This window comes from Leopardus geoffroyi, chromosome D3 (genome assembly GCF_018350155.1).
Source record: "Leopardus geoffroyi isolate Oge1 chromosome D3, O.geoffroyi_Oge1_pat1.0, whole genome shotgun sequence".
Classification (NCBI taxonomy): Eukaryota; Metazoa; Chordata; class Mammalia; order Carnivora; family Felidae; genus Leopardus; species Leopardus geoffroyi.
The window spans coordinates 21,544,022-21,568,531 of NC_059339.1; the positions used below are offsets into that span (position 1 = coordinate 21,544,022).

Sequence of the window (24,510 nt, forward strand, 5' to 3'; positions counted from 1 at the left end):
GTTAAGCGTCCGACTTCAGCCAGGTCACGATCTCGCGGTCCGTGAGTTCGAGCCCCGCGTCGGGCTCTGGGCTGGTGGCTCAGAGCCTGGAGCCTGTTTCCGATTCTGTGTCTCCCTCTCTCTCTTCCCCTCCCCCGTTCATGCTCTGTCTCTCTCTGTCCCAAAAATAAATAAACGTTGAAAAAAAAAAATTTAAAAAAATAAATAAATAAATAAATAAAATGTAGCCAAAAAACAGATGAAGCAAATGCGGCATAATAATAGCTGTTAAATCTAAGTGTTGGGTGTGTGAATTTATTATATTATTTGTTCTTCTTTTCTGTGAGTTTGAAATTTTTCACAGTACAAAGTTTGAAAAGTCTAAATGCAATGTGGTAACCTGGATTGGATGCTGGAATGAAAAAAGGTACATAAAGTGGGAAAACTGATGAAACATGAGAACTGTCTGAACTCAGTTAATAGTACTATACCAGTGCTAATCTCATAGTTTTGACAAATGTACCATAGTTAGGAAATATTAACAGGGAAAACTGGGTGAAGGGTATATGTGAACTCTCTGTGCTACCTTTGCAACTATTCTGTAAACCTATTATGCCAAAATTAAAGGGTTACTTTTTTTTTAAGTTAGGAAAGAAACAGTCAAGAAAAAGGGGGGGGGGGGTGGGCATAGCAAAGCCTCAAACATACTTATAAAAGTCTTCATAGTACCGTCCCTTGTGATCCTGTCGAATTGAGGCTCGGTTTATTTCAGGAAATTCATCTGAAAAAGAGAAAACAACATATGTAGATCAGGTTGAGAAGAGAAATTCACAGTTTATCTGCTTCTCCTTCTGGGTTGAAGATTTGCATTACCAAAATAAATGAACAAATGAATGAATGAAATTATATCAAGTTGGCTTTAAGATGAATCATGGCCCACAGACTTCTTGCATCCACTAATGGACTGTGTTGTTTTCCATTTTACCCTACGCTCATTAGAGAAAAAGTGGGAAAGATGAGTGGGAAAGATGAAAAAGGGAAAGATGATAAAGAATGGATGGAAAGCTTAATAGAAAGAACTATAGGGGGCGCCTGGGTGGCTCAGTCGGTTTAGCGTCCTACTTCAGCTCAGATCATGATCTCACGGTTTGTGAGTTCAAGCCCCATGTCAAGCTCTGTGCTGACAGCTCAGAGCCTGGAGTCTGCTTTGGATACTGTGTCTCCTCCTCTCTCTGCCCACCCCCCCCCCATACTCATGCTCTTTCTCTGTCTCTCAATAATAAACATTAAAAAAAAATTTTTTTTTAACTGTTAGCATTAAAAAAGGAACTGTAGGAGAAAGACTTACCAAGAGATTTTGCATCATAGAAAGTTCTAGAAAATAGGACCACTGTCACTTCATGACTACAGTTCTTCTCCTAGGAATGAGTAGAGAAAAAGCAGCTCAAGTTTATTTCATTCACTTCATGATGAAGCAGCCTGCATTAACATAATATTCTCAATTCTAGGAGACTCAGTGGCAGCACACTGTATTGGATGATGTCACATCATTGTAGGTTGCATGATGCAGTGAACAGAGCACTGCTGGAGTGAGAAGATGCAGGTTGAGTCCTGGCCTGGAAATTTACCACTATGTAACCTTGGGCAATAGTCCCAGGAATGCAAAAAGTGCTTTGAAAACAGCAAATCATCAATACGTATGGGTCACTATCTCTGTTCTTGATTTGGCATGAACTAGATGAACCCAATATCAAAGGATCATGGTATTTGTACCTGCTTCATGGTGTTTTTAAAATTTCTTCAGAACCATAGTTTAGGAACAAGAACAGAACACATAGTGCTGAATGTAAGAATCAAATACACCCCCCACATCCTACCACTGTCACAAAGTCAGGGTTGGGAGCTGCTCAAGATGCAGCAGCTGAAGCCAAGGTGTCATAGTACCTTTGGACTGAGATGGGGACTAGTGAGAATAAACATTTCCATGGAGTCTGGAAATCAACATTCTGGAAACAGGGTGTTTACAGATAGCATGAAATGTGGCTTGCACCAGTAAGCCAGCAAGCCCAGTTTCAGTTCCTCCCAGATCTTCGAAGATGAGTGCTTCCACTGACCAACCCCATCTCTAACCCACCATGTTGACTGACTACACAATTCAGCATTTACCATGTAAGGTATATATACAACATGATGCACATAACATGCCACCTTATATTCCCCCATGGATATATCTCAAGTGGACAGAAATTCCTAAATACAAGCAACAGCACCAAGAGCAGAGTGCTAGGAAAGAGCAAATCTTCATTAGTCACCTACTAATTTATTGGATGCCCAGTGCTCCAAACTCAACTCCAAATTTATCTGACTTTGGTGTAAGTGATAAATAAGAATAAATGCCTTACAATGATTGGACTGGTGTGGGTATATGAGCCTCTCAACTCATGTGACAGTGGGGCTAACATACAACAGGTGGCATGGCCTGGGGTAATAATACAGACAGGATAGCACAGAGGCCACGATCTCAGGGTAGCTCTGGGAGAATGGAGGGCACCAGATGAGAATCCTCATTCTGCTTTCACATGCTGTTGATCATGGGCAAGTTACCCAACTTCACTGAGCTGTACTTTCCCTACCAGTATTAACAGGAGCAAGAGGATTGAGTGAGATTATGTAGGCAAAACACATACCATGATACTAGGTATGTCAAAATACTCAATGAATGTTAACTGGGACTACTACTATTATCCCCACCCCTACTATATTTTGGGCTCTGAAATGAATTCATGAACTCCCATGCTCAATCCTGCTGTCCACAGTGTTAGCTGTAAGTTATTCAATAGGAGGCATAAAGAACAACTGGGATGCCTGGTGGCTCAGTTAGTTGAGTGACTAACTCTTGATTTTAGCTCAGGTCATGATCTCACCGTTTGTGGGATCAAGCCCCATGTTGGGCTCTGTGCAGCACAGCACAGAGCTTGCTTGAGATTCTCTCTCCCTTTCTCTCTGTGTCTTCCCTGCTTGCTCACTCTCTCTCTCTCTCACTCAAAATAAATAAACTTAAAAAAACTGTAAAAAGGTATAAACAACGTTCACCTTCACCAAATATCATTAAATCAATACAGAGTGGCTACAGAAAGTTATTTTAATTCATTTTCTTTTTTTTTTTTTCAATTTTTATTTTTTATTTTAATTCATTTTCAAGATCCTGCTTTAAAACCAAGTTTTAAAAAAATTTTAAAACCAAGTTTTAAATTTTTGAATTTAATTTTTAAAACCAAGTTTTAAAAAAAATTTTAAAACCAAGTTTTAAATTTTTAAATTTAATTTTTAAAACCAAGTTTTAAAAAAATCAACAAATCCTAAGAGTGAAGTCCTATAAACTAATGACTAGGCCTATGCCAAACCCTACCCCTATATCTAATCAAAAGTCCATTCATAGACTGTAGGGTGAGGGGACATCTAAGGGGCACTGAGTCAGACTTGAAATGGAGGTTTTCACACACCCAATACTGAAATGGCCACTATGTGGTCCAAGGTGACCATTATTTAGCCCACCTCAAACTTTAGCCCCTGTACTCAGGCAGACACAAAGGCCTCATCACTGTTAAGCCACATGACTGCAGAAGCCTTCTGGCTGGTCTGCTTAATTCCACGTGTCACTTCACCACACTGCTCCTGGCCACTTGGACTACTCTTTCCTCAAATTCTCCCCAGCTTTGATCATATTGACCACTTGCTTGAGAATCTTTAATAGTTCCCACACTTCCTGTCAAGTCCAAACTGCCTGGCTTGATGTGACCCCATCCTTTGAATCTATCTTACTACTTAATTATTCCCTACACTAACCCTCTGTGAAGTTGCCTAAGACATACCCTACTCTCATGCTCATCTACACCCTTTTGTTCAAACTGTTCATCTGACATACCCTCTCCATCTTCCTTTCCAACCATCCAAACCTTCCTCAGTCTTCAGGTCCAAATTCAAAAGTAAATAAAATTCTAACCCCTAAAACATATGGCTTTCTATTGTTTCAAATATGTAGATGCAAGCTCCCCAGCAGATCCGTAAGTTCTCTGAGGGCAAGCGTCATCTATTTCCATACCCTTCACAGCTGATGGATAGTGCCCCCATATTGCTGAGGTAGGAAGACGGTACTTAGATTCAACTGAGACCTTACTATGTACAGATGCTTTAAAACACCTTGTGAGGCAGGGACTATTATAATCTCTATTTTGCAGAAAAGAAAACAGAGGCTCAGAAAGACTGACTACTTCTCCAAGATTTAAAAAAAAAAAAAAAAAAAAGAAGATAATCAGAGCAGAATCATAATTTTAAACCCAGTCCGTTTTTATCCAAACCCCACGCTCTTTGCCACAACATAATGTGACCTCAAATAGCTCTCCCACATTAGGTCTTTGATCCCCCTTGAGTTAATTTTTGTATAGGATGCAAAGTAAGACCCCAAGTTCATTCTTTTGCATATGGATATTCAGTTGCCTCAGAACCATTTGTTGAAGAGACTCTTCTTTCCCTCATTAAATGGACTTGACATCTTTGTCTAAAATCAACTGACCACAGATGTAATCAATTGATTTCTTGTACTCTCAATTCTATTCCATTGATTTACAAATCTATCTGAATGCCAGTACCACATGGTTTTGACTATTTTGGCTTTGTAGTAAGTTTTGAAATTACGAAGTAAGAGTCCTCCAACTTTATTGTTCTTTCTCAAGGTTGTTTTGGCTATGCAGGATCCCTTGCAATTCTTCATAAATTTTACAATCAGCTTTTCCATTTCTGCAAAAAAAGGCCACTGGGTTCCGATAGGGACTGAACTATAGTTTGAGTAGTATTGCCACTTTAACGGTATTAAGTCTCCCGATCTATGATTATGGGTTGCTTCTTTCTCACTTATTTAGATCTTTATTAATCTCTTTCAGCAAGGTTTTATAGATTTTAGCAAACAAATATTGCACCTCCTTGGGTAAATTAATTGAAAGTATTTTATTCTCTCAGATGCTCTTGTATATGGAATTTTTTTAAGTTAATTCTCTTTTTAATTTTTGTTTTAAGTTTATTTATTTATTCTGAGAGAGAGAAAGAGAATGAGTGGGGAAAGAGCAGAGAAAGAGGGAGATAGACAGAATCCCAAGCAGGCTCTTCACCAGCAGTGCAGAGCCTGACACAAGGCTCGAATTCACGAACCGTGAGATCATGACCTGGGCCAAAACCAGGACTCAGACACCCAAGCAACTGAGCCACCCAGGTGCCCCAATTTAATTCTCTTTTTAAAATTTAATTCCTTGAGGGAGCCTGGGCAACTCAGTTGGTTAAGTGTCTAACTCTTGATCTCAGTTCAGGTCATGATCTCAGGATTGCAAGTTCAAACCCCCTGTTGGGCTCTGTGCTGGGTGTGAAGCCTACTTAAATAAGTACATACATACATACAATTTATTTCTTTGCTTTTAAATTTCTTGTTCAGAGTGTTCATTGCTGATGAAATACAACTGATTGCTTGTGTTGATTTTGTAACCTTGCAGCTTTGCTGAATCCATTTCTTAGCTCTAATAGTTTTTTGGTGAATTTTTTAGGATCTTCTACATATAGGAGATCATCTGTCAATAGAATAGTTTTATTTCTTCTTTTCCAATATGTATGCTTTCTATTTTTTTTCTAGTTGCTGAGGCTAGAACTTCAAGTACAATGCTGAACACCAGTGGTGACAGCAGGCATCCTCACCTTGTTCCTAATCTTTTTTTTTTTTAATTTTTTTTTTAATGTTTATTTTTGAGAGAGACTGTGTGAGCAGGGGAGGGACAGAGAGAGGGAGACACAGAATCTGAAGCAGGCTCCAGACTCCAAGCTGTCAGCACAGAGCCCGACGCGGGGTCTGAACTCACGAGCTGTGAGATCATGACATGAGCCAAAGTCGGTCGCCCAATCGACTGAGCCACCCAGGCACTCCACCTTGTTCCTTATCTTAAGGAGGAAAGTTTTTAGTCTTTCACCATTGAGTCTGATGTCAGCTGTGGGTTTCTCATAAATGACCTTTATCATGTTGAGGCAGTTAAAGTAATTAAATCTATAGTTTTATCAATTTAGGCTTTAGCTTAGATACTTTAACTAAAGGCAGCTTAGTAGAAACAGTGTATTTCTAAAATCTGCAATGAATAAGTTTATGTAATGAGGTTTACTATATAAAAAACATACCTTCCACTTGGTAAAGAGATCAGCAAGGAAACCATTCACAGCTTTCTCAAAATATAGATCCCCTGAAAAGCAATGAGAAGAGGGTGAAGATTATCTTTATTTCTTGTTCACAATATCTTCTCTCAGTAAAATAACAGGAACGAGACCAAAGAGAAGGTGGGTTCTGCTGTATCTTAAAACAAGATCCTAAAAACCAGATGTATGGAAGTGTTCAACTTAGACTTTCTACCAAGCCAAATTTAGTATCTGCCTAAGAGGCCATGGCTCCAAGGTAACATCCAAGATTGAAACACTTTGATGATTTAAAAATACAGAGTTGGGGTGCCTGGGTGGCTCAGTCAGTTAAGTGTCCAACTCTTGATTTCGGCTCGGGTCACGGTCTCACAGTTCATGGGTTAAAGCCCCAAACTGTTCAAGCTGACAGCATGGAGCCTGCTAGGGTGTCTGTCTGTCTCTCTCTCGCGCGCATGCGTGTGTGTGCACTCTCTCTCTCTCTCTCTCTCTCTCTCTCTCTCTGTCTCTCAAAACAAACTTTTTTAAAAAAAGAAAAAGACAGTGTTATCTTCAGAATGAGACGAAGAATATATACTAAATGTGAGTATTTCACAATGACGTTCAAAGTTGATTAGAAGAGGACCCTGGGCATTCACTGAATTATCATTTGCAGTTCTTGCTATTCTTGAGTGACCTTGATGACCCATGGCACAAATTTGCTTATAATTTGCTAAACACAAATATGAAATACATGCACTATAGGGTTGGTGTGTTGGACACAGTATCCACACCTCATAGCAGCTTTTCTTCCCTCTACTCATTACGTAGTAATTCTAATAAAATGAGACCAACATGGAGATTTCTCTGAGTGACAGGAAGAGAAATGAAAGATATCAAAGAAAGTGTTGGTTCCTACCCACAGAGTGACTTTATGACTTTTCAACCTATACTTACAGAACAATTAAAGATCTGAGAAGTCAGATTTTCCATTAATACTGTACAGCATTTCATGGAATTCACCAAATAAATAAATAAATGTCTGTGTGTGTGTGTGTGTGTGTGTAAAATATTTACTTTCAATATATTTATTTTCGCATTTGAGGATTTATAAAGATCTCAAGATACATTTTTAGAGAATGTTAACATCTTGCTATAAAATGATACCAACTTGGGGGAAACCAGAAATATCTACCCAATGGCAGCTACAACCATCACTTAGGGACAGTACCATAAATATCGAAATCCCACATTTCACAGCTCATCTGAATAAATATGTAAACCATAGCCGACGTAGAACGGAACACCACCTGAAATAAACAAAAACATAGTTGCATTAAAAAGCAATGATGTAGTTTCAGTTGTGCAAGAAGAAAAAGTTCTGTAGATTCATTTCACAACAATGTAAATGTACTTAACACTATTGAACTGTACACTTTAAAATGGTTAAGACATGGGGTGTCTGGCTGGCTCAGTCCATAGACCATGTGACTCTTGATCTCAGGGTTCTAAGTTCGAGCCCCAGATTGGGTGCAGAGCTACTTAAAAATAAAATCTTAAAAAATAAATTAAAGAAATGAAATATAAGACAGTAAATCTTAAATGTCTTTAACCCCACCCCCACCCCCCAAAAAAAAAACCAATGATGGAAGATTTTCTCAATTGTGGCATGGGATTTCTAAAAGCAAGCTTCATCCCTCACATCATAAACTCTGAAGAGAAGATCCTGTCCCTGCCTTTTAGGAAATTATAGTAGAGGATTAAGATGTGCAAAAGACAGCAACATATACAAACATTCCATGAAGGTTCTCATAAGAAACATAGGAGAAAGGACAATAAATCTACCTGGGAAAGAAAAGAAAAGCTCATTACGAATGTAGAACCTGGGCTAAGATATGCCAGTTGATGAGCTGCCAGTCTAACAAATTATAATTCACATCGTACACGCCCTTCATACCCAGACTGCCTCAGGAACTAGGAAGGCTTTCCAGAAGCAAGGAAGCCTGAGAGGAGTGCGGAAGGATGGATGAGTAGCTTGTAAGGGGGGAAGGCAGGATCTAAGTGCTCTAGGCAGGAGAGAGTAGTATGTGCAAAGATACAGAGGCAAGAGAGAATGTGGCATGTTTAAGGAATAGCAAATGGTTCCCAAGGGCAGGACAGGATAGGGTGGAAGGGTTTGGAGGGGAGGGGCACATATGGGAGAAGTGACAAAATGAGCTCCAGACTCAACTGCCTCCCCAGATTTCTCCTCTCAGAAGTCCAACAGGTATCTCACAAATATCTTTTCTCAAATGCTTCCAAATGTCTCCTCCTGTCTTCCCCACCTCATAAATGACACCACCAACTGTCTATCAAGCTGATCAATTCTTCTCTTTCCTTTGCTCCTTATATCCAATGCATCAGCAAGTTTTGTAGACTCTATCCCAAAACGCATCCCAAGTCTGTCCACATCTCTCCGTTGCTACAGCTCTAACCTCAGTCCATGCCACAGTCTTCTAACTTCTTAAGCCATTTCTCTGCTTCTACTCTTGCCCCTACAAACAATGCTCTACACAGAGCCAGAGTGGCTACAGCACATACTGTGGATGCCTATGGCACATCCTTTCTTCCTACGTAATGGGAAGCCAACACTATTCCGGAAGGCAAGGGACTACCAAAAGACTAAACCTCCCGGCTTCCTAAGTAGCTCCTCTCTCTTCTACCTGGAATATGAAGTGGTTACAGCAGCTCCAACTGAACCATGGAAGCCCAATCCTGAGGAAGGCAGAACAGGAAGACAAAAAAAACCTATCTAGATCACCAATAATTGTGACAATGCCATCCTAGCAGTGAATGGCCTACCCAATGACTTATTTTACCAGAGAGAAAAAAGTTGACTTTGCTTGCCATTGCTACTTTAGGTTTTTTTGTTCAACAAAATCCAACTGGATGGCTCTCTGAGCTTGGCCCCAGTTTGTGGCAACATGGTTAAATGCACCACGAAAATTAGAATTGTCGGTAAATACAGGACCTGTTATGGGGCCTCCATCAGGAAAATCGTAAAGAAAATTGAAAAAAGCCAGCACAAGTACACATGCTCCTTCTGTGACAAAACTAAGATGAAGACGAGTTGTGGGGATCTGGCACTGTGGTTCCTGTATGCAAAGAATAGTCCATGCTGCCTGGACACACAACACTTCTGCCATCACAGCAAAGTCAGCCCTGAAAGAATTCAAAGACCAGTAGAAGTTCCACCATTTGAAACATCACTAGTCTATAACAAAGGTATTAACTTACGTAACAACAACAAAAAAATCCAACAGAATAAGTAATCTTTTGAAAGCCTAATTTGGAAATCACTCCCCCCTTAAAATCCTTCAGCAGATCATCCTTAGAATACACTCTACACTGGTTACAAGGACCTGCATGAACTGGCTGGAACCAGACCACCTTCATATCGACATCATTCTCCCTACTCATATCCTAGGCTTCTGTCACACTGGCCTCTTACAATTGTTTCTTCTGCCTGGAACGCTCTTTGTCTCAACCTTCATACACTAAGTCTCACCTTTCTGGCACCTTCTCGGAGACACCTCCCTGCCCACCTTTGTAAAGAAGGTCTCTTGTTATTCTCTACCACAATGCCCATCTCTTTCCCTAGAAGTTTTCATTTATCTCACTTGTTTACTAACACACTCAGTCTTTCTCACTACCCAATTAATTTCCTTTGGAGTATTCATCATAATCTGTAATTACCACATTTATGGACTGGGTATCTACTTACATCTATCTCCCCACTACAGTGTAAGCTCCTTACTGGGAGGGATCTTATTTGTGCTGTTTACCCGTGCATCCCCATTGAATGGGAATTCCCCACTCTGAATTCCCCTCTAGAATGAAGGATATTCATGGATAATGTTCTGTACCAGTTTGTTTTTTAAGTAATCTTTACGCCCAGCGCGGGGCTCAAACTCATGCCCCAGAGGTCGAGAGGCATGCTCTACCAACTGAGCCAGCCAGGAGCCATTAAAAATTAAGTGTAGGGACACCTGGGTGGCTCAGTAGGTTGAACGTCCGACTCTTTGATTTCGGCCCAGGTCATGATCTCATGCTTCGTGAGATCAAGCCCCACAGTGGGATTCTCTCTTTCCCTCCCTAAAATAAAATTTAAAAAATATATTAAAAACAAAGTATGAAAAAAAAGTACAGTAGCTGACACACAAGAGGTGCTTCCATATGATTTATTATAAGTGTATGAATAAGGTTGAAGAGGTAAACATACACCAAGTTATCCCAGTCTTTGTAAATCATGCTTAAGAGTAATATCTTTTTTTTTAATGTTTATTTATTTTTGAGAGAGACAGAGAGGCAGACAGTGAGCAAGAGAGGGGTAGAGAGAGAGGGAGACACAGAATCTGAAGCAGGCTCCAGGCTCTGAGCTGTCAGCACAGAGCCTAATGCAGAGCTTGAACCCACAAGCTATGAGATCATGACCTGACCCAAAGTCAGACGCTTAAGCGACCAAGCCACCAGGTGCCCCAAGAGTGAATTTCTAGAGGGGCACCTGGGTGGCTCAGTCAATTAAGTGGCCTACTTTGACTCAGGTCATGATCTCACAGTTCATGAGTTCAAGCCCCACATCAGAATCTCAGCTGTCAGCACATAGCCCATTTCAGATCCTCTGTCCCCCTCTCTCTCTGCCCCTCCCCGGCACGTACATGCACTCGCTCTTGCTCTCTCTCTCTCTCTCTCTCAAAAGTAAATAAACTTAAAAAAAAAAAAAAAGAGTAAATTTCTAGAAAACTGGAGAGAAGCAAAACAAGATCACTATACCAATCTATGCCCACTAGAGCTGCAAGAAACTTTAAAAAATCTCACACCAAGTGTTGGAAAAAAAATGAAAAACAACAGATTTTTATATATTGCTACTAGGAATACTAAGTGGTCCAAAGAATTTGAAAAAGAGTTTGGCATTATTTTACCTATAACCCATATACTCCTAATTATAGAGTTAAAATATAGTATCAAGTACAAAAAAAGCTAGCTAAAAAGGACTATTTTTTTAATTTCACTTTAATAAAGCTCAAAAATAAGCAAAACAAATATACAGTAAACTGTTTAGAGTAACATATGTATGTATTAACACTACGCAAACAAGGAAAAATACAAAAATAAATTTCAGATAGTAGTTACCTAGGAAGGCATTGGTTCTCAACTAGGGCCATTTGGTGATGTCTGGAGACATGTCTGGTTGTCGTGACCTGCAGGGCACTACTGGTATCTAGCGTACAGAGGCTAGGGATGCTGCTAAGCATCCCACAGTACACCAGACAGCACCCCCACCACATCACTGCCATTTTGGACCAGATAATTCTTTGGTCTGGAGATCTGTCTTATACATTGTATCATGTTTAGCAACATTCTTCACATAATCCTAGCTGTGACATATAAAAATATCTCCAGACATTGCCAAAAGTCCCCTGGGGAGGCAATATCACCTTCAGTTCAAACCACTGCTCTCAAGGGAGGCAGAGGATGAGAACAAGGAAGAGCAGACAGGTGGTTTCACCAGCATGGGCAATGTTTACAGTTGTTCAGTTTGGCTTTTTCCAACTGGGATAAAGAACCAAAGAACAAGATTTCCTTTGCAAAGGTCTCTGTTCATGTTTACCGACTGCAATCTTCTACTGAGTTTAACCTTTGCGATGTATTTGTAGGCAAAGAAGCCTGCAGGTTAGACACTACATTTCCACATTTAGACCTCTTTCAGAAGAGAAAATGAAGATTGACCCCAAACTGGATAGATCCAACTATAAAACACTAGAATTTCAGACATCCTTGACAATATTAAAATATTATCTACCTGAGAACAGTAGCCATCAGGAGACAAGTTTTTGCTTGTCTCTGTTTTGTCTTTTGAGTTCAGGACTCAGACATAACAGTATGAAGAAACAAAACCACAAACGCATTTTATCAATCTCACCCTGGTATCTTCGCTGATATAACCACACATGACCTTTTCATTCTTGACCCACAGCTCACCAGCCTGTGCCCTGAAAAGATATACATGCAAGAGTTATTACAAGTCTTACATAAACCAAGAAGAAACAGGGATGACTTCAGGGTGGCTCACTGTACTCTCATATTTATCCTCAAATGACCTGGCCAGTTACAGATTTCCAGAAAGCCATGAAAAGATTACACAACATAAAGAATTCTCAGAGCGTACTGAATTTGTATGACAGTTCTTAATCTGGGACTCTATAAACAACATGTCATTCTCAGGAGGGATTCAGGAAATCCATGATTTCTCTGAAATCATGCAAAGTTTTCTGGGCAGAGAATTATAGCTTTTGTCAAATCTCAAAAGGGTCCACATCACAAAAACAGTTAGGAAGAACTAATGAACGATTTTGTTAATTCCAGCCTTCAACAGTTGTGAAAGTTCTGTGAACTTTCTCATGAACATGGAGTTTCAACAGAAACAAAATCAATCCTAATATCAGAATTAGAAGATAAGCAGTCATGGGGACATCTGGGTGGCTCAGTCAGTTAAGCATCTGCCTTCGGTTCAGGTCATGATCTATCTCGAGGTTCATGAGTTCGAGCCCCACATCAGGCTCTGTGCTGTGCATGCAGAGCCTGCTTCAGATCCTCTGTCCCCTTCTCTGTGCCCCTCCCAGGAGCTGCTTGTGCGTGTGCGCACACTTGCTCCCTTTACTCGCTCTCTCTCAAAAGTAAATAAATAAAAACTTAAAAAAAAATACTTTAATAAAGAAGACAAGCAGTCAGGAGGCATATAGGGACAGGGTTCACATTCAGTGGAGGCCATTCTGCTGAAAAGTTTTCATGGCAATTTGGTATTGCATTTGGGGGGCTTAATGTCTTTTCCTCTGCAACTTTTTAAGGGCACAAAATGGACAGACAGTTCAAAGCACATGGCCTTCTGAGGAGATCAGACTTGAGTGGAACGAGTCCCATCAGGAATCTAAGTTCTAAGAGTCACTGAACTAGCTGAATAGCCATGGGGAAATAACTTTGTGAGACCCAGTGTCCTTATCTTAAAAAAGGAGATAATGACATCTACTTTGTAGAGCTGTTCTGAGAATTAAACCAGATAATGTGGGGAAACTATTCTGGACAGTGCTGGGATAGGAGGTGCTCAAGTAAGTACTAGCAGGTATTTGCATTAGCAAGAACTATACCACTGGTAAATATTAACACAAAATGCTCTTCTGGAAAGGAAGTGGTAGCTGTTATCTGAGTACCTCATAATCATCCCTCAACCAACCACTCAAGCCCTTCTCTTCTACCAACCCCAAAGCAATCTCCTGTCTGGCCCTAAGCAATCAGTCCTCATAAAAAAAGAAGAAAAGATAAAATCAAAGCAAGGAAAATGCTGTGTACCATGAGTCACAGCTCAGCCTACCTGAGAAACATTGGACAAATCAGTCAGCCTTACTGGCTTTCCCTCCCACCTGTAAAATGAAGAAAGGTGGACCAAGCCCATAGTTTTTAAAATATGCTTCCCAGGGTGCCTGGGTGGCTCAGTTGGTTAAGTGTCCAACTTAGGCTCAGATCATGACCTAACAGTTTGTGGGTTTGAGCCCCACATAGGGTTCCTCAAAGCCTGCTTGGGATTCTCTTTCCCTCTCTCTCTGCCACTCCCTGACTCATGTTTTCTCTCAAAATAAATAAATAAACTTTAAAAAAAACATTAAAATATGCTTCCCAGCTCTGCTTTCAGCAACAGGGGTGCTTTTTGGCATTCCTCTGCTCAGTGTGTCTGTGAGTGGACAAGTAGCAAGCCTTATCTGAGAAGGCACTTCTGTTTCTTTAACAGAAGGAAGGATGCAATGTTCCCAAGATCTCTGAGTTCTATTAGCAGGAAGTACTCTGCATAATGCTAGATTAACCAGATCTCTAAATGGAGCTCATTGTTACTGCTCTAATTCACCAACTTCTGCTAGTATGTATAGACAAAGTAGTGTTACAAAATTTGGGCTTAGATTCCTGCACCTCCACTCCCTGTGGAGGTCAAGCCACAATCTTTCTGAGCCAGTTTTTGAAAAATCAGTATATGTGGTTAATAAACCCTGCCCCATCCATCTTCTACAGCTCTTGGGAAGATCCAATGAGATACTATAAATGAGAGGACTTGGTGAACTATGAAACAGTTATCATTCCAATGGAAATGGTTCTTTATAACACAGAGAGAAAATGCAATCGTGACCTTTGCTCCTAAACCTAAAATCTGCTCTTACCCAAACAGGAACTGAGTTGGCCCTGAGGTAGCTTCTCTTGTCTTTTCTGCAGATTCAAGGGAAGAAACAGAGCCACTGACAGATGCAAATGTAAAATCCATATCCCCAGGGCAAAATCCCAGAGTACACATGGCTTCCTACAAGAGAGGCAGAATGGCACATGGCCAACTCCCAGGAGGGTAAAGGTGACCTGGGGGGCACTAGTCCTTAATTATGTAGCAGCTTGGGCAGGCACTTCCCCTCCCTTTTCTATCAAGTGAGCTGCTGGGAGTCAGTGATCTCCACTATCTTTTACAGCTAAATTTCATCATTCTGTGAATATGAAGTTAAAATAAATGCAGAGTATGGTCGCTGTAGTGTCATCCACACAGCACAACTTTGAACAACCTAAATGTCCAGCAATGGCAGACCAGGTAAGTAAACAGAGTATCATGGAACCATTAAAACAATATTTACAAGGAGTTTTAACTTTGCCAGAAATGTTTATATGCTTTTAAGTGGGAAAAAAAGGATACAAAATAGTACACATAGTATCACCATCTAAGTAAAAATACAAGCATGTGTATGTATATATGAAAATAAAACACTAAGGGGAGCCTGGCTGGCTCAGTCCGTAGAGCATGTGACTCTTGATCTTGGAGTTTTGAGTTCAAGCCCCACGATAGGCACAGAGATCACTTAAAAATTTTTTTGGAGGGGTACCTGGGCAGTTTAGCCGGTTAGGTGTCCAACTTCAGCTCAGGTCATTATCTCACAGCTGGTAAGTACAAGTCCCGTGTTGGGCTCTGTGCTGACAGCTCAGAGCTTGCAGCCTGCTTCGGATTCTGTGTCTCCTTCCCTCTTTGCCCTCCCCAGCTCATGCTCTGCCTCTCAAAAATAAACATTAAAAAAAATTTTTTTTAATTTAAAAAAAAATTTGTTTTGAGAGAGTGAATGAGCAAGCAGGGGAGGGACAGAGAGAGGGAGAGAGAGAATCCCAAGCAGGCTTTATGCCAAGAGTCAGATGCCCAACCAACCGAGTGACCAGATGCCCCTAAAAAATATTTTTTAAAAGAAAATACTAAAAGATCACACCAAAATTTAAACATGGTTATCTGTACATAGTAGGCTTATATACCACTGTAAATTTTCTTCTTTATACTCTCTGTATTACCCAAATTTTCTAGAATAAATGTTTTCTTTTTAATTATGAAAACTGTTTTGGGCTCTTTTTTTTTTAATTGTATATAAAATCATATATACTATATGTTCTCAAGCCAAAAAGGGTACTACATTTTGACAGAACTGTGTCAAAATGTTAACGGTGGTTGATTCTGAGTGGTAAATTGTTTCTTTTTCCTGCTTCTTTAATCTGTTTTTCAAATGGTCTACAATGAGCAAGTATTATATATAAAAATATTTAGCATATGCTTGGTATCTAGCATTTGATGAACAAGTGGTACTTAATAATATTAATTCTATAACTAGGTAAGACATTCCAACCAAATGGCCACCAGAGAATCAAATTCAAATCAGAGAAGATCCCAGATGATCCTCTGTAGTACGGCAGATCCAACAGGAAACCATACACACACACACACACACACACACACACACACACACAATTTTTTTTTTTTTAAGTAAAAAAAGAAACCTTAGCTAGTCAATAGTCCCAAAAACTCTATCTGGAAAAATGAGATTTGTTCACAGTGAGATCAAATAGACTTCTAAGTCTATCAAATAGGTTTCTAAGTTCCACATTTAAAAAAAGCAAAATGCTAATTTTTAGGAGATCACACAATACTTTTCTTTTAAAACTTTACTTTTTTAAAAAAATACTGATTGCAGTACTGATTAAAGAATACATGGAGAATTTAGTCAGAGAAAATCAAAATGTTTACCTTCGAAGGAAAAATGACATTTCAAAGGCAGGGTCTCAAGGTAATGGAACTGTCTCATATGTCCTTATGTATTAACTCAATTACCGGGTGAAAAGACTAAGTTACAGAAAAATTATTTAATAATTATGACTTTATATAAATAATGACTATCTTTTCTTATATAAGGTCCCAGAGCATCTTCCTTTTTTTTTTTTTTTTTAATTTGCATGCCTCCATGTAGAAAAAAAAGTAACTTTTGATTCAGCATAGGAAGACTATAAATAAGTCTTCTGGAGAAATGGTAGATTTTGTGGCTTACACTTAACCATGAATGAGCAAAATATTAGGACAGATCTTTAAAAGTCTAAACCTGATGTTATGTCATGAGTTTTCAGTTCTATATCTGGTACCATATGGATAAGGGCACTTGTGCAGAAAAACAAGAAATGTAAGAATGAATGGCATCTGAGTGGGTTTCTAAACCAGGGCTCAGCTAACTATAGCCTGCAGGCCAAATTCAGCCCATCTCCTATGTCTGTATGGCCCACAGCTAAGAATGGATTTTATATTTTTAAATGTTGAACAAAACAAAAAACTAAGAATTTGGGACAGAGACCTGAGATCCATGTGGCCTGACGTGCAAAATCTTTACTCTCTGGTCCTTCACAGAAAAAGATTCTAAACCAAACACTTCATTTTGCAGAGTAGATTCAAGAGTCTCCCTGACCTGCCCACATCACCCTGCTAATCACCAGCAGTGCAGGAGTAGATTACAGCTTTCCTGACTCCTGGCCCACCACTTTGGAGACACTAGCTTGTACTGGAAAGCGTGAATCTAGGTTGCATTTCTTGTTTTGCTCGAGGCTTAGTCACTTCGTGGGCTGTGCTTTAAAATCTTCTATGATTTTTCAAGGAATCTTGACCCTTCAACATTTTTAAAATTTTTTTTTTATTTTTCACTTATTTTTGAGAGAGCAGAGTACAAGTGGGGAAGGGGCAAAGAGAGAGGGAGACACAGAACGCGAAGCAGGCTCCAGGCTCTGAGCTGTTACTATAGAGCCCAACATGGAGCTCGAACTCACAAATCACGAGAACATGACCTGAGCTGAAGTAGGACACTTAACCGACTGAACCACCCAGGAGCCCCTTGATCCTCCAACTTTTAAAACATCCCCATTTGGGGGGAAAAAATAATCCTTTATCTTTTCTTTCCTTTAGGATCAGTAGTTCAGATTAATCAAATAGGTCTAGTTGAGGAAGAAAAGTTCTTTACAAAAAGGATTCTAGCTAACAAAGGTAGGAGAAATGACTGAAGTAGAAAAATCACCTGGGCACCTGGGTGGCTCAGTCAGTTAAGCATCTGACTTCGCTCCAGTCATGATCTCTTTTGGTTCATGAGTTCAAGCCCCGCATCAGGCTCTCTGCTGTTAGTGCAGAGCCTGCTCGCGATCCTCTGTACTCCTCTCTGTCTGCCCCTCTCCTGCTTATGCACATGTGCTCTCTGCCTCTCTCTGTCTCAAAAATAAATAAACATTAATGAAAAGAAAAAAGAAAAGAAAAGAAAATCACCATCTTGCAACAATCATAAATGAGTGAGACCATTAGGAAAAAAGTTGATGGGGAACTTCATAATGGAGGACCAGACTACATCACCAGAACCCACTGGTCAATTCTAGTGCCATTAAAAGTGAGTCAACCAGGGGCGCCTGGGTGGCTCAGTCGGTTAAGCGTCCGACTTCGGCTCAGGTCACGATCTCGCGGTCCGTGAGTTCAAGCCCCGCGTCGGGCTCTGTGCTGACAGCTAAGAGCCTGGAGCCTGTTTCAGATTCTGTGTCTCCCTCTCTCTCTGCCCCTCCCCTGTTCATGCTCTGTCTCTCTCTGTCTCAAAAATAAATAAACGTTAAAAAAAAAAAATTTAAAAAAGAAAAAAAAAAAAAAAGTGAGTCAACCAGGGGCGCCTGGGTGGCTCAGTCGGTTAAGCGTCCGACTTCGGCTCAGGTCACGATCTCGCGGTCCGTGAGTTCAAGCCCCGCGTCGGGCTCTGTGCTGACCGCTCAGAGCCTGGAGCCTGTTTCCAATTCCGTGTCTCCCTCTCTCTCTGCCCCTCCCCCGTTCATGCTCTGTCTCTCTCTGTCCCAAAAATAAATAAACGTTGAAAAAAAAAATTTTTTTTTAATAAAATAAATAAATAAATAAATAAATAAACGTTAAAAAAAAAAATTAAAAAAAAAAAAAAAAGTGAGTCAACCAGATGTAAATATGCTTGTGTTATACATAATGAATTTCAGGAAAGAGACCATTTTTTCTAAGAAGAAGGATTTGTTTTTCATTATACACTTTTTGCCCTGTTTGAAGGCCTTACTCTGTGGACAATGTGCTCTTTGAATTAAAAGGCCCTTTTCTGCTCTTCTCTACAAACTGAAATTTAGGGATAATTATAATAAATCAAGAGTCATGCAATATTGTTAAAAAGGCAGCAAACCAGGAACTACTGTGCTAGTCATTTTGTATCTCCAAATATATTTTTTAATCTGTAAAATGAGAAAGCTTGATTAAATACATTCATCTAAGGCTTTTTCTAGTTCTAAAATTATGAGTCTATACCTCCTTTATTACAGAATACCACGTGGCTTCAGCAACTTCCACTCATCTTAAAACCACTATAGCGCATTTTGGGATTTTTTCAGTTTGCTTCAGCAACAACAATCTAACATTTTAAGCTATTGTGTATTTTATCATACAGACATCCACATGCCTCCAATGCTGTATGCAGCCCAGTTACTACACTAGATCCTACTTCCATTTACTAGCTGATAAGTCAAGAGTGATGTAATATCTACCTGATGCCAGCAAATTCCACCTTCTGAGTGATATAGGCACATGTGCTGACCTAAGGGAAGACAGAAGGAGAAAGACTATGAGATTCAACAACACATCAAGGCCATAAAAGGTCACAAAGAAAGTCTCCTGCCTTTCTAATTTCTTCTAACAACCCAAGGTTCAATTAATGTGGGAGTAATAGATTTACCCCATAGGGAAACCTGCTGGGGCAGGTATAACAGTAGGTTCTTACGAGTGTGGCAAGTATAGACAACAGTAAGAATAAACGCCTAGCCTCACTAATACATTTATCTTCACACATGTTTGCATATATATCTACATTTACATACTCATTTAATTACAGAACATTGATTTCTTATTTCAGCTCTCAATTTATAGAATGGAACTCTCTCCCATCCAATAAAAAAATGAGCAAACATTTTTTTCTGAAAATATACACTGTATGAAAGAAAATTCTACCTACAATGCGTTGCTTCATAATACTCAAAATGCCTAATAAGAAGAATGTTCAGTACCAGCTCGCAATGAACTGATCATTTTAGGTGGAAAATGTTAATTCAAAATAAAGAAACCAAGAAAACAGGAGCAGGATGCGGCAAAAAGCAGTCTAACCTGGAAGCAACAAAATCTGGGTTCTAGCTTGGTGTCAACCACTGACTGGTTTTTTTGGCTTGGGTAATCACTTACCTTTTCAATCTGTTTTCACATCTATAAGCTAATAAATTTATATGGGTAATAAATACCTGTCCACAGGGAGGTGATGTGAACATCTGAAAGCTAAAGTTCCATTCAAATGTAAAACGATATTATAATTTACCATCCATACAAAAAAATGTGAAGTAAAAATCTACAAACAAGCAAATCAAAGCTCAAAAAAACTACAAAAAGAGAATGGAAGAAGATACACAAAGAATTTATAATAATTATCTGTGATGCTGGAACTGGAAAGGATTTTATACTCTTCTCTCCACTAAATCTATCTCTATAAGGAACATGGATTATTAATACAATGGGAAAAGAGACTTTTTTTTTTAAATCATATCTTACCAAACTTTTCTTTAATCGCCACATATCCCCTCGGCCAATATATTGATCCTTAAAGGTTAATTCCACTAGGTCAAGTGTCACATCCTAAAAGGGATAATCAAATATATCTCTCTGCATTACTCTGCCACACTTCATAGTCTTAAGATAATGCACACTAAGCATGAAGAACCCTTTTAGCAAGAAAAAACTACTGGAAGACCATCCAATAACAGAAACCTGACAAACAGAATTTCATCCTGCCAGGAAAGGCTTTTGAGCACAGATGATAAGTCTACAACAGATGCTACAGCAGCTGTATCATGATTAAGTGCAAAGAGTACCAAAGTAATAATTCTGTGTTTAGTCTTGACTCTGGCACATAAACAGGCCACTGAGCTCTGTGCTTTATTTCTTTAGAGAATGTCAATAGTATCTTATACACAATGATTTTTACCTATTATAACATCATTTCTCATTTCAGAAAAAAAAAAAGAGAACACATACAAAAATTATGATATTTCAATAGAAAATTTTACTATTAGCTTCACAAGCAGACATATATATAGAATGTTTTTAGGACAAACTTTAAAAAAAAAAGGTGAGGGCTTTTTTTTTTTAATTTTTTTAACCTTTGTTGATTTTTGAGACAGAGAGAGAGCGCATGAATGGGGGAGGTTCAAAGAGAGAGGGAGACACAGAATCTGAAACAGGCTCCAGGCTCTGAGCTGTCAGCACAGACCAACGTGTGGCTCGAACTCACGGACTGTGAGATCATGACCTGAGCCGGAGTCGGACGCTCAACCGACTGAGCCACCCAGGCGCCCCGGGTGAGGGTTTTAAATGAAACCTACATAATACCTATAATCTAAATGACCTATATACAACCACATATTTAATAGTCCAACACTACACTTAAGCAACTCGTTATTACCTTAGAGACCTAACCTTTAGGAGTGGTATTAATCATTCCCAAAAGATATTCAAGTCCAGAACCAAAACGTACCTTAGGGTCTACAACATTCACATAAACATCTTGATAAGGTCTTAGACGGAACACTTGAGTCACGGTCTGGTCCACGCTAATAGTTTCTGAAACAGAAGAAATCTGATCAGATAACATATTCAAAAGAAGCAAGTTTCTAATCTATACATATTCATTTGACATGCAACACAAATGATCCTTGGACATGGGCAAGAAATATTCTCTGCCTTCCAGCATCTTAAAGTTTTGAATTCTCTGCTTTTTAGGTGAAGCAAGCAGGTGAAATAAAACCTGAGCCTCTAGCAATTAAAATACGAGAAAGACAGAGGGGTGCCTGGGCCAGTTACGTGTCTGACTTCAGCTCAGGTCATGATCTCATGGTTCGTGGGATCAAGCCCCACACCGGGTTCTGTGCAAAAAATAAATAAATAAATAAAATAAAATAAAATAAAATAAAATGAGAGACACAAATGGAGACAGAGGAAAATAACGAATTTAAGAAGCAACTTCAAAAAGTTCAAAGAACTGCTGATGCGCCTGGGTGGCTCAGTTGGTTAAGTGTCCAACTTGGCTCAAGTCATGATCTCGCAGTTTGTGAGTTCAAGCTCCACATCAGGCTCTGTGCTGACAACTCGAAGCCTGGAGCCTGCTTCGGATTCTGTGTCTCCTTCTCTCTCTGCCCCTCCCCTGCTCACACTCTGTCTCTCTCTCTCTCTCAAAAATAAATAAAACATTAAAAAAAAAAAAGTTCAAAGAACCATGAAAGTTCAGAAGAGGAAGGAGATCATTTCTCACTTGGAATGAAAGTAGAGAAGGTAGATAAGAGAGAAACAAACTTCTCAATGAGCCCATACATCTGGTAAATAAAAAACATAACAGGTGGCAGGAAATGGGATGGTGAGGGTAAGGAAGAAACTATCAGGATTTGGATTTTATAAAATATTTCCCCATCATATTGTATTGTAAAAGTAGTGGACATCACAATCCTTTAGAATACATTATAATTTTTTTTCTTTTAAGTACTATTTAAGGAATTACTTTATTTGCTATCAATTAACATTTTGGTTCTTTGATCCCCCATGGTAAGGGGATCAGATCCAGAATGAGAAAGTAGAATGCCGGCTCCGCCTCCTCCACTTACTGACTTCAGACAAGCTAATTCACCTCGCTGAGATTAAGTTTCCTCACTCAGTCAAGAGTTGTGTGGGAAGACAAAAAGAAAGAGACATTACAAAAAGCTCTCAGCACAGTGCCTTGCATTTGTGATAGGTAATGATCAATGTTTCTTTATCCTGTCTCACCCAGAGTAGGCACTTCACACACATCTTGTGAAAAAATATTTAGGAAAGCATGCTTTGCCAACAATTGTTTTGTTTTGTTTTGTTTTGTTTTGTTTTGTTTTGTTTTGTTTGGAGTTAAGCATAAAGCTTCACCTATGCAGGTTAACTTTCCCCCTGATAAGAAAGATGGCTTCTTGGGGTGCCCGGCTGGCTCAGTCGGTAGAACATGCAACTTTTGATCTTGGGATTGTGAGTTTGAACCCCACATTGAGTACTGAGATCACTTAAATAAATAAACCCTTAAAAAAAAAAAAGATGATGATTCCTTCAGTGCCCTCAAGATGCTGACAAATGAGATTCCTTGGTAGTTTCAATATCTGACAATTTTTTTAAGGGAACACAATTTGATAAGGAAAGAAGTACGCTGCCCACATTCCCTGAGATTATGAAGAGACATTTCTTATAGTTTCTGAAACAGTTTCTCTAAGTACAAAAATCTTAGAGAAGAGAGATGGAATTCTTACCTTTCTGTAAATCTTCCTTAAGTGATTTGACCTGCAAAAGCAGAGGGCTGGAGAAAAAAGCAACAAAGAGATGGGATGCTGTAAGCGGTAATTAACCAGCTTTCTTCACCCCCCAACAAAAGGCAAACAGATCCCTCTGGACATAATGTAACCTGCAGCACAACAAGGGGAGAAAGTTCTCTTAGAAACAAAGAAACTATGCACTTGCACTCAAGGAAACAGATAAATGCTACACAATTTTCAGAGTTCTCATTTCAGCTTTAAAAACAAAAGAATAGACTACTTTTTAAAAGATCATCGGTTTATCAAATCCTAGAGAACAGGAACATTTTTATGTAAAAGCTAAGAGCTGTCTTGCCCATCAAGCCCCTTAAACAAAATATTCAGAAACATCAGCCTGTCCAATTAGTTCCCTTGATCCTAATGAGAGGTTTACCTGTATTCATCATTGGGGTGAGCAATCTCCACAATGTCTCCAAGCTTGATGTGAGGAAACACTTTGGGGTTCATGACTAGCTCATCATCTGAAAGATAATTGGGCAATTTCAAATAGAAAAGAGACTCATGTGGGCAACCAGTTATGGTATACGTTCTCAGGTTGGGTCATCATAACCTCATACAGGGACACAAAGCTAGTGAGTAGATGAGTGGGTCAATTTTCGGGGACCTTTGTCCTCAGAGATCATGTTCTTTCTACTACTGCCCCAACGATCCCAGGGAAAAAGCAGTCCTTGCTCTCTGGAAATTAAACCTCTGGGACACCTTACTCCCTTGAATTATCACATACCTGGCATACACCAGGAACAAACCGTCTGGGTCCCACAGATACAGCACAATCCTTTACATTTGTATAGTGTTCAAAGAATTTCCAAAAATACTGTCTTAATGTGATCCTCATAATAAATCTTCGGATGTAACAGAAGTGAAGAAATGATGTAGGTGATACAGGCCTAAGGGTAAACAGCTGATAACAGCGCAACCAAGACTGACTCCTAGTCCAGGGTTCCTTCTGCCTAAAGCCTACCACCTCTCATGTCATTAAAAAGAAAAAGAAAAAGAAAAAAACAAGCCAAATAAAATGCCTTAGATTTTAGGAGGCAGCACTTGATCAGGGAGAAACTTTGGATACCAGTTCACATTAGGGTCCAATGAGACTCTTAAAATAGAAGGAAGACATAATTTCATATGTTTATCTCCCCCACCCTCACTGGGAGTGGGGAGAACTCTTTCTTATATAACAAACTCAGAACCATAAAGACAGAGTGATTTTTTTTCTGGTTTAATTTTGAGAGAAAGATGTGGTCTTTAATTATGCTAAAATCCATGACAAATAAGTATATCTAAATTTCAAATATAATCAAAACCAACAAAAATTCAACCTAGGATGGCAAAGCACTGGGTTAATACCAAATTTTATTTGGTACATTGCTTCCATTGAAAGTTTTATGCCAGGGGCGCCTGGGTGGCACAGTCGGTTAAGCGTCCGACTTCAGCCAGGTCACGATCTCGCCGTCCGTGAGTTCGAGCCCCGCGTCGGGCTCTGGGCTGATGGCTCAGAGCCTGGAGCCTGTTTCC

General features: G+C 39.5%; 1 protein-coding gene across 14 annotated transcripts in view; it reads right to left on the reverse strand.

Annotated features, from left to right (window-relative positions):
* The window catches only part of DEPDC5 (DEP domain containing 5, GATOR1 subcomplex subunit), a 129,506-nt gene that overhangs the window by 102,158 nt on the left and 2,838 nt on the right, over window positions 1–24,510 (reverse strand). For all 14 annotated transcript variants that reach the window (XR_006707910.1, XM_045459735.1, XM_045459729.1 and 11 more), the window contains exons 3-12: window positions 23,372–23,459; window positions 22,936–22,982; window positions 21,153–21,238; window positions 20,171–20,254; window positions 19,123–19,172; window positions 12,143–12,212; window positions 7,412–7,490; window positions 6,190–6,251; window positions 1,328–1,397; window positions 688–760 (exon numbers count right to left, since the gene is read on the reverse strand). Coding sequence is in view for 13 of the 14 variants with exons in the window: in XM_045459735.1 (XP_045315691.1) it covers window positions 688–760; window positions 1,328–1,397; window positions 6,190–6,251; window positions 7,412–7,490; window positions 12,143–12,212; window positions 19,123–19,172; window positions 20,171–20,254; window positions 21,153–21,238; window positions 22,936–22,982; window positions 23,372–23,459 (709 nt within the window). In the remaining variant the exon portion in view is untranslated. The remainder of the gene's footprint in view (window positions 1–687; window positions 761–1,327; window positions 1,398–6,189; window positions 6,252–7,411; window positions 7,491–12,142; window positions 12,213–19,122; window positions 19,173–20,170; window positions 20,255–21,152; window positions 21,239–22,935; window positions 22,983–23,371; window positions 23,460–24,510) is intronic.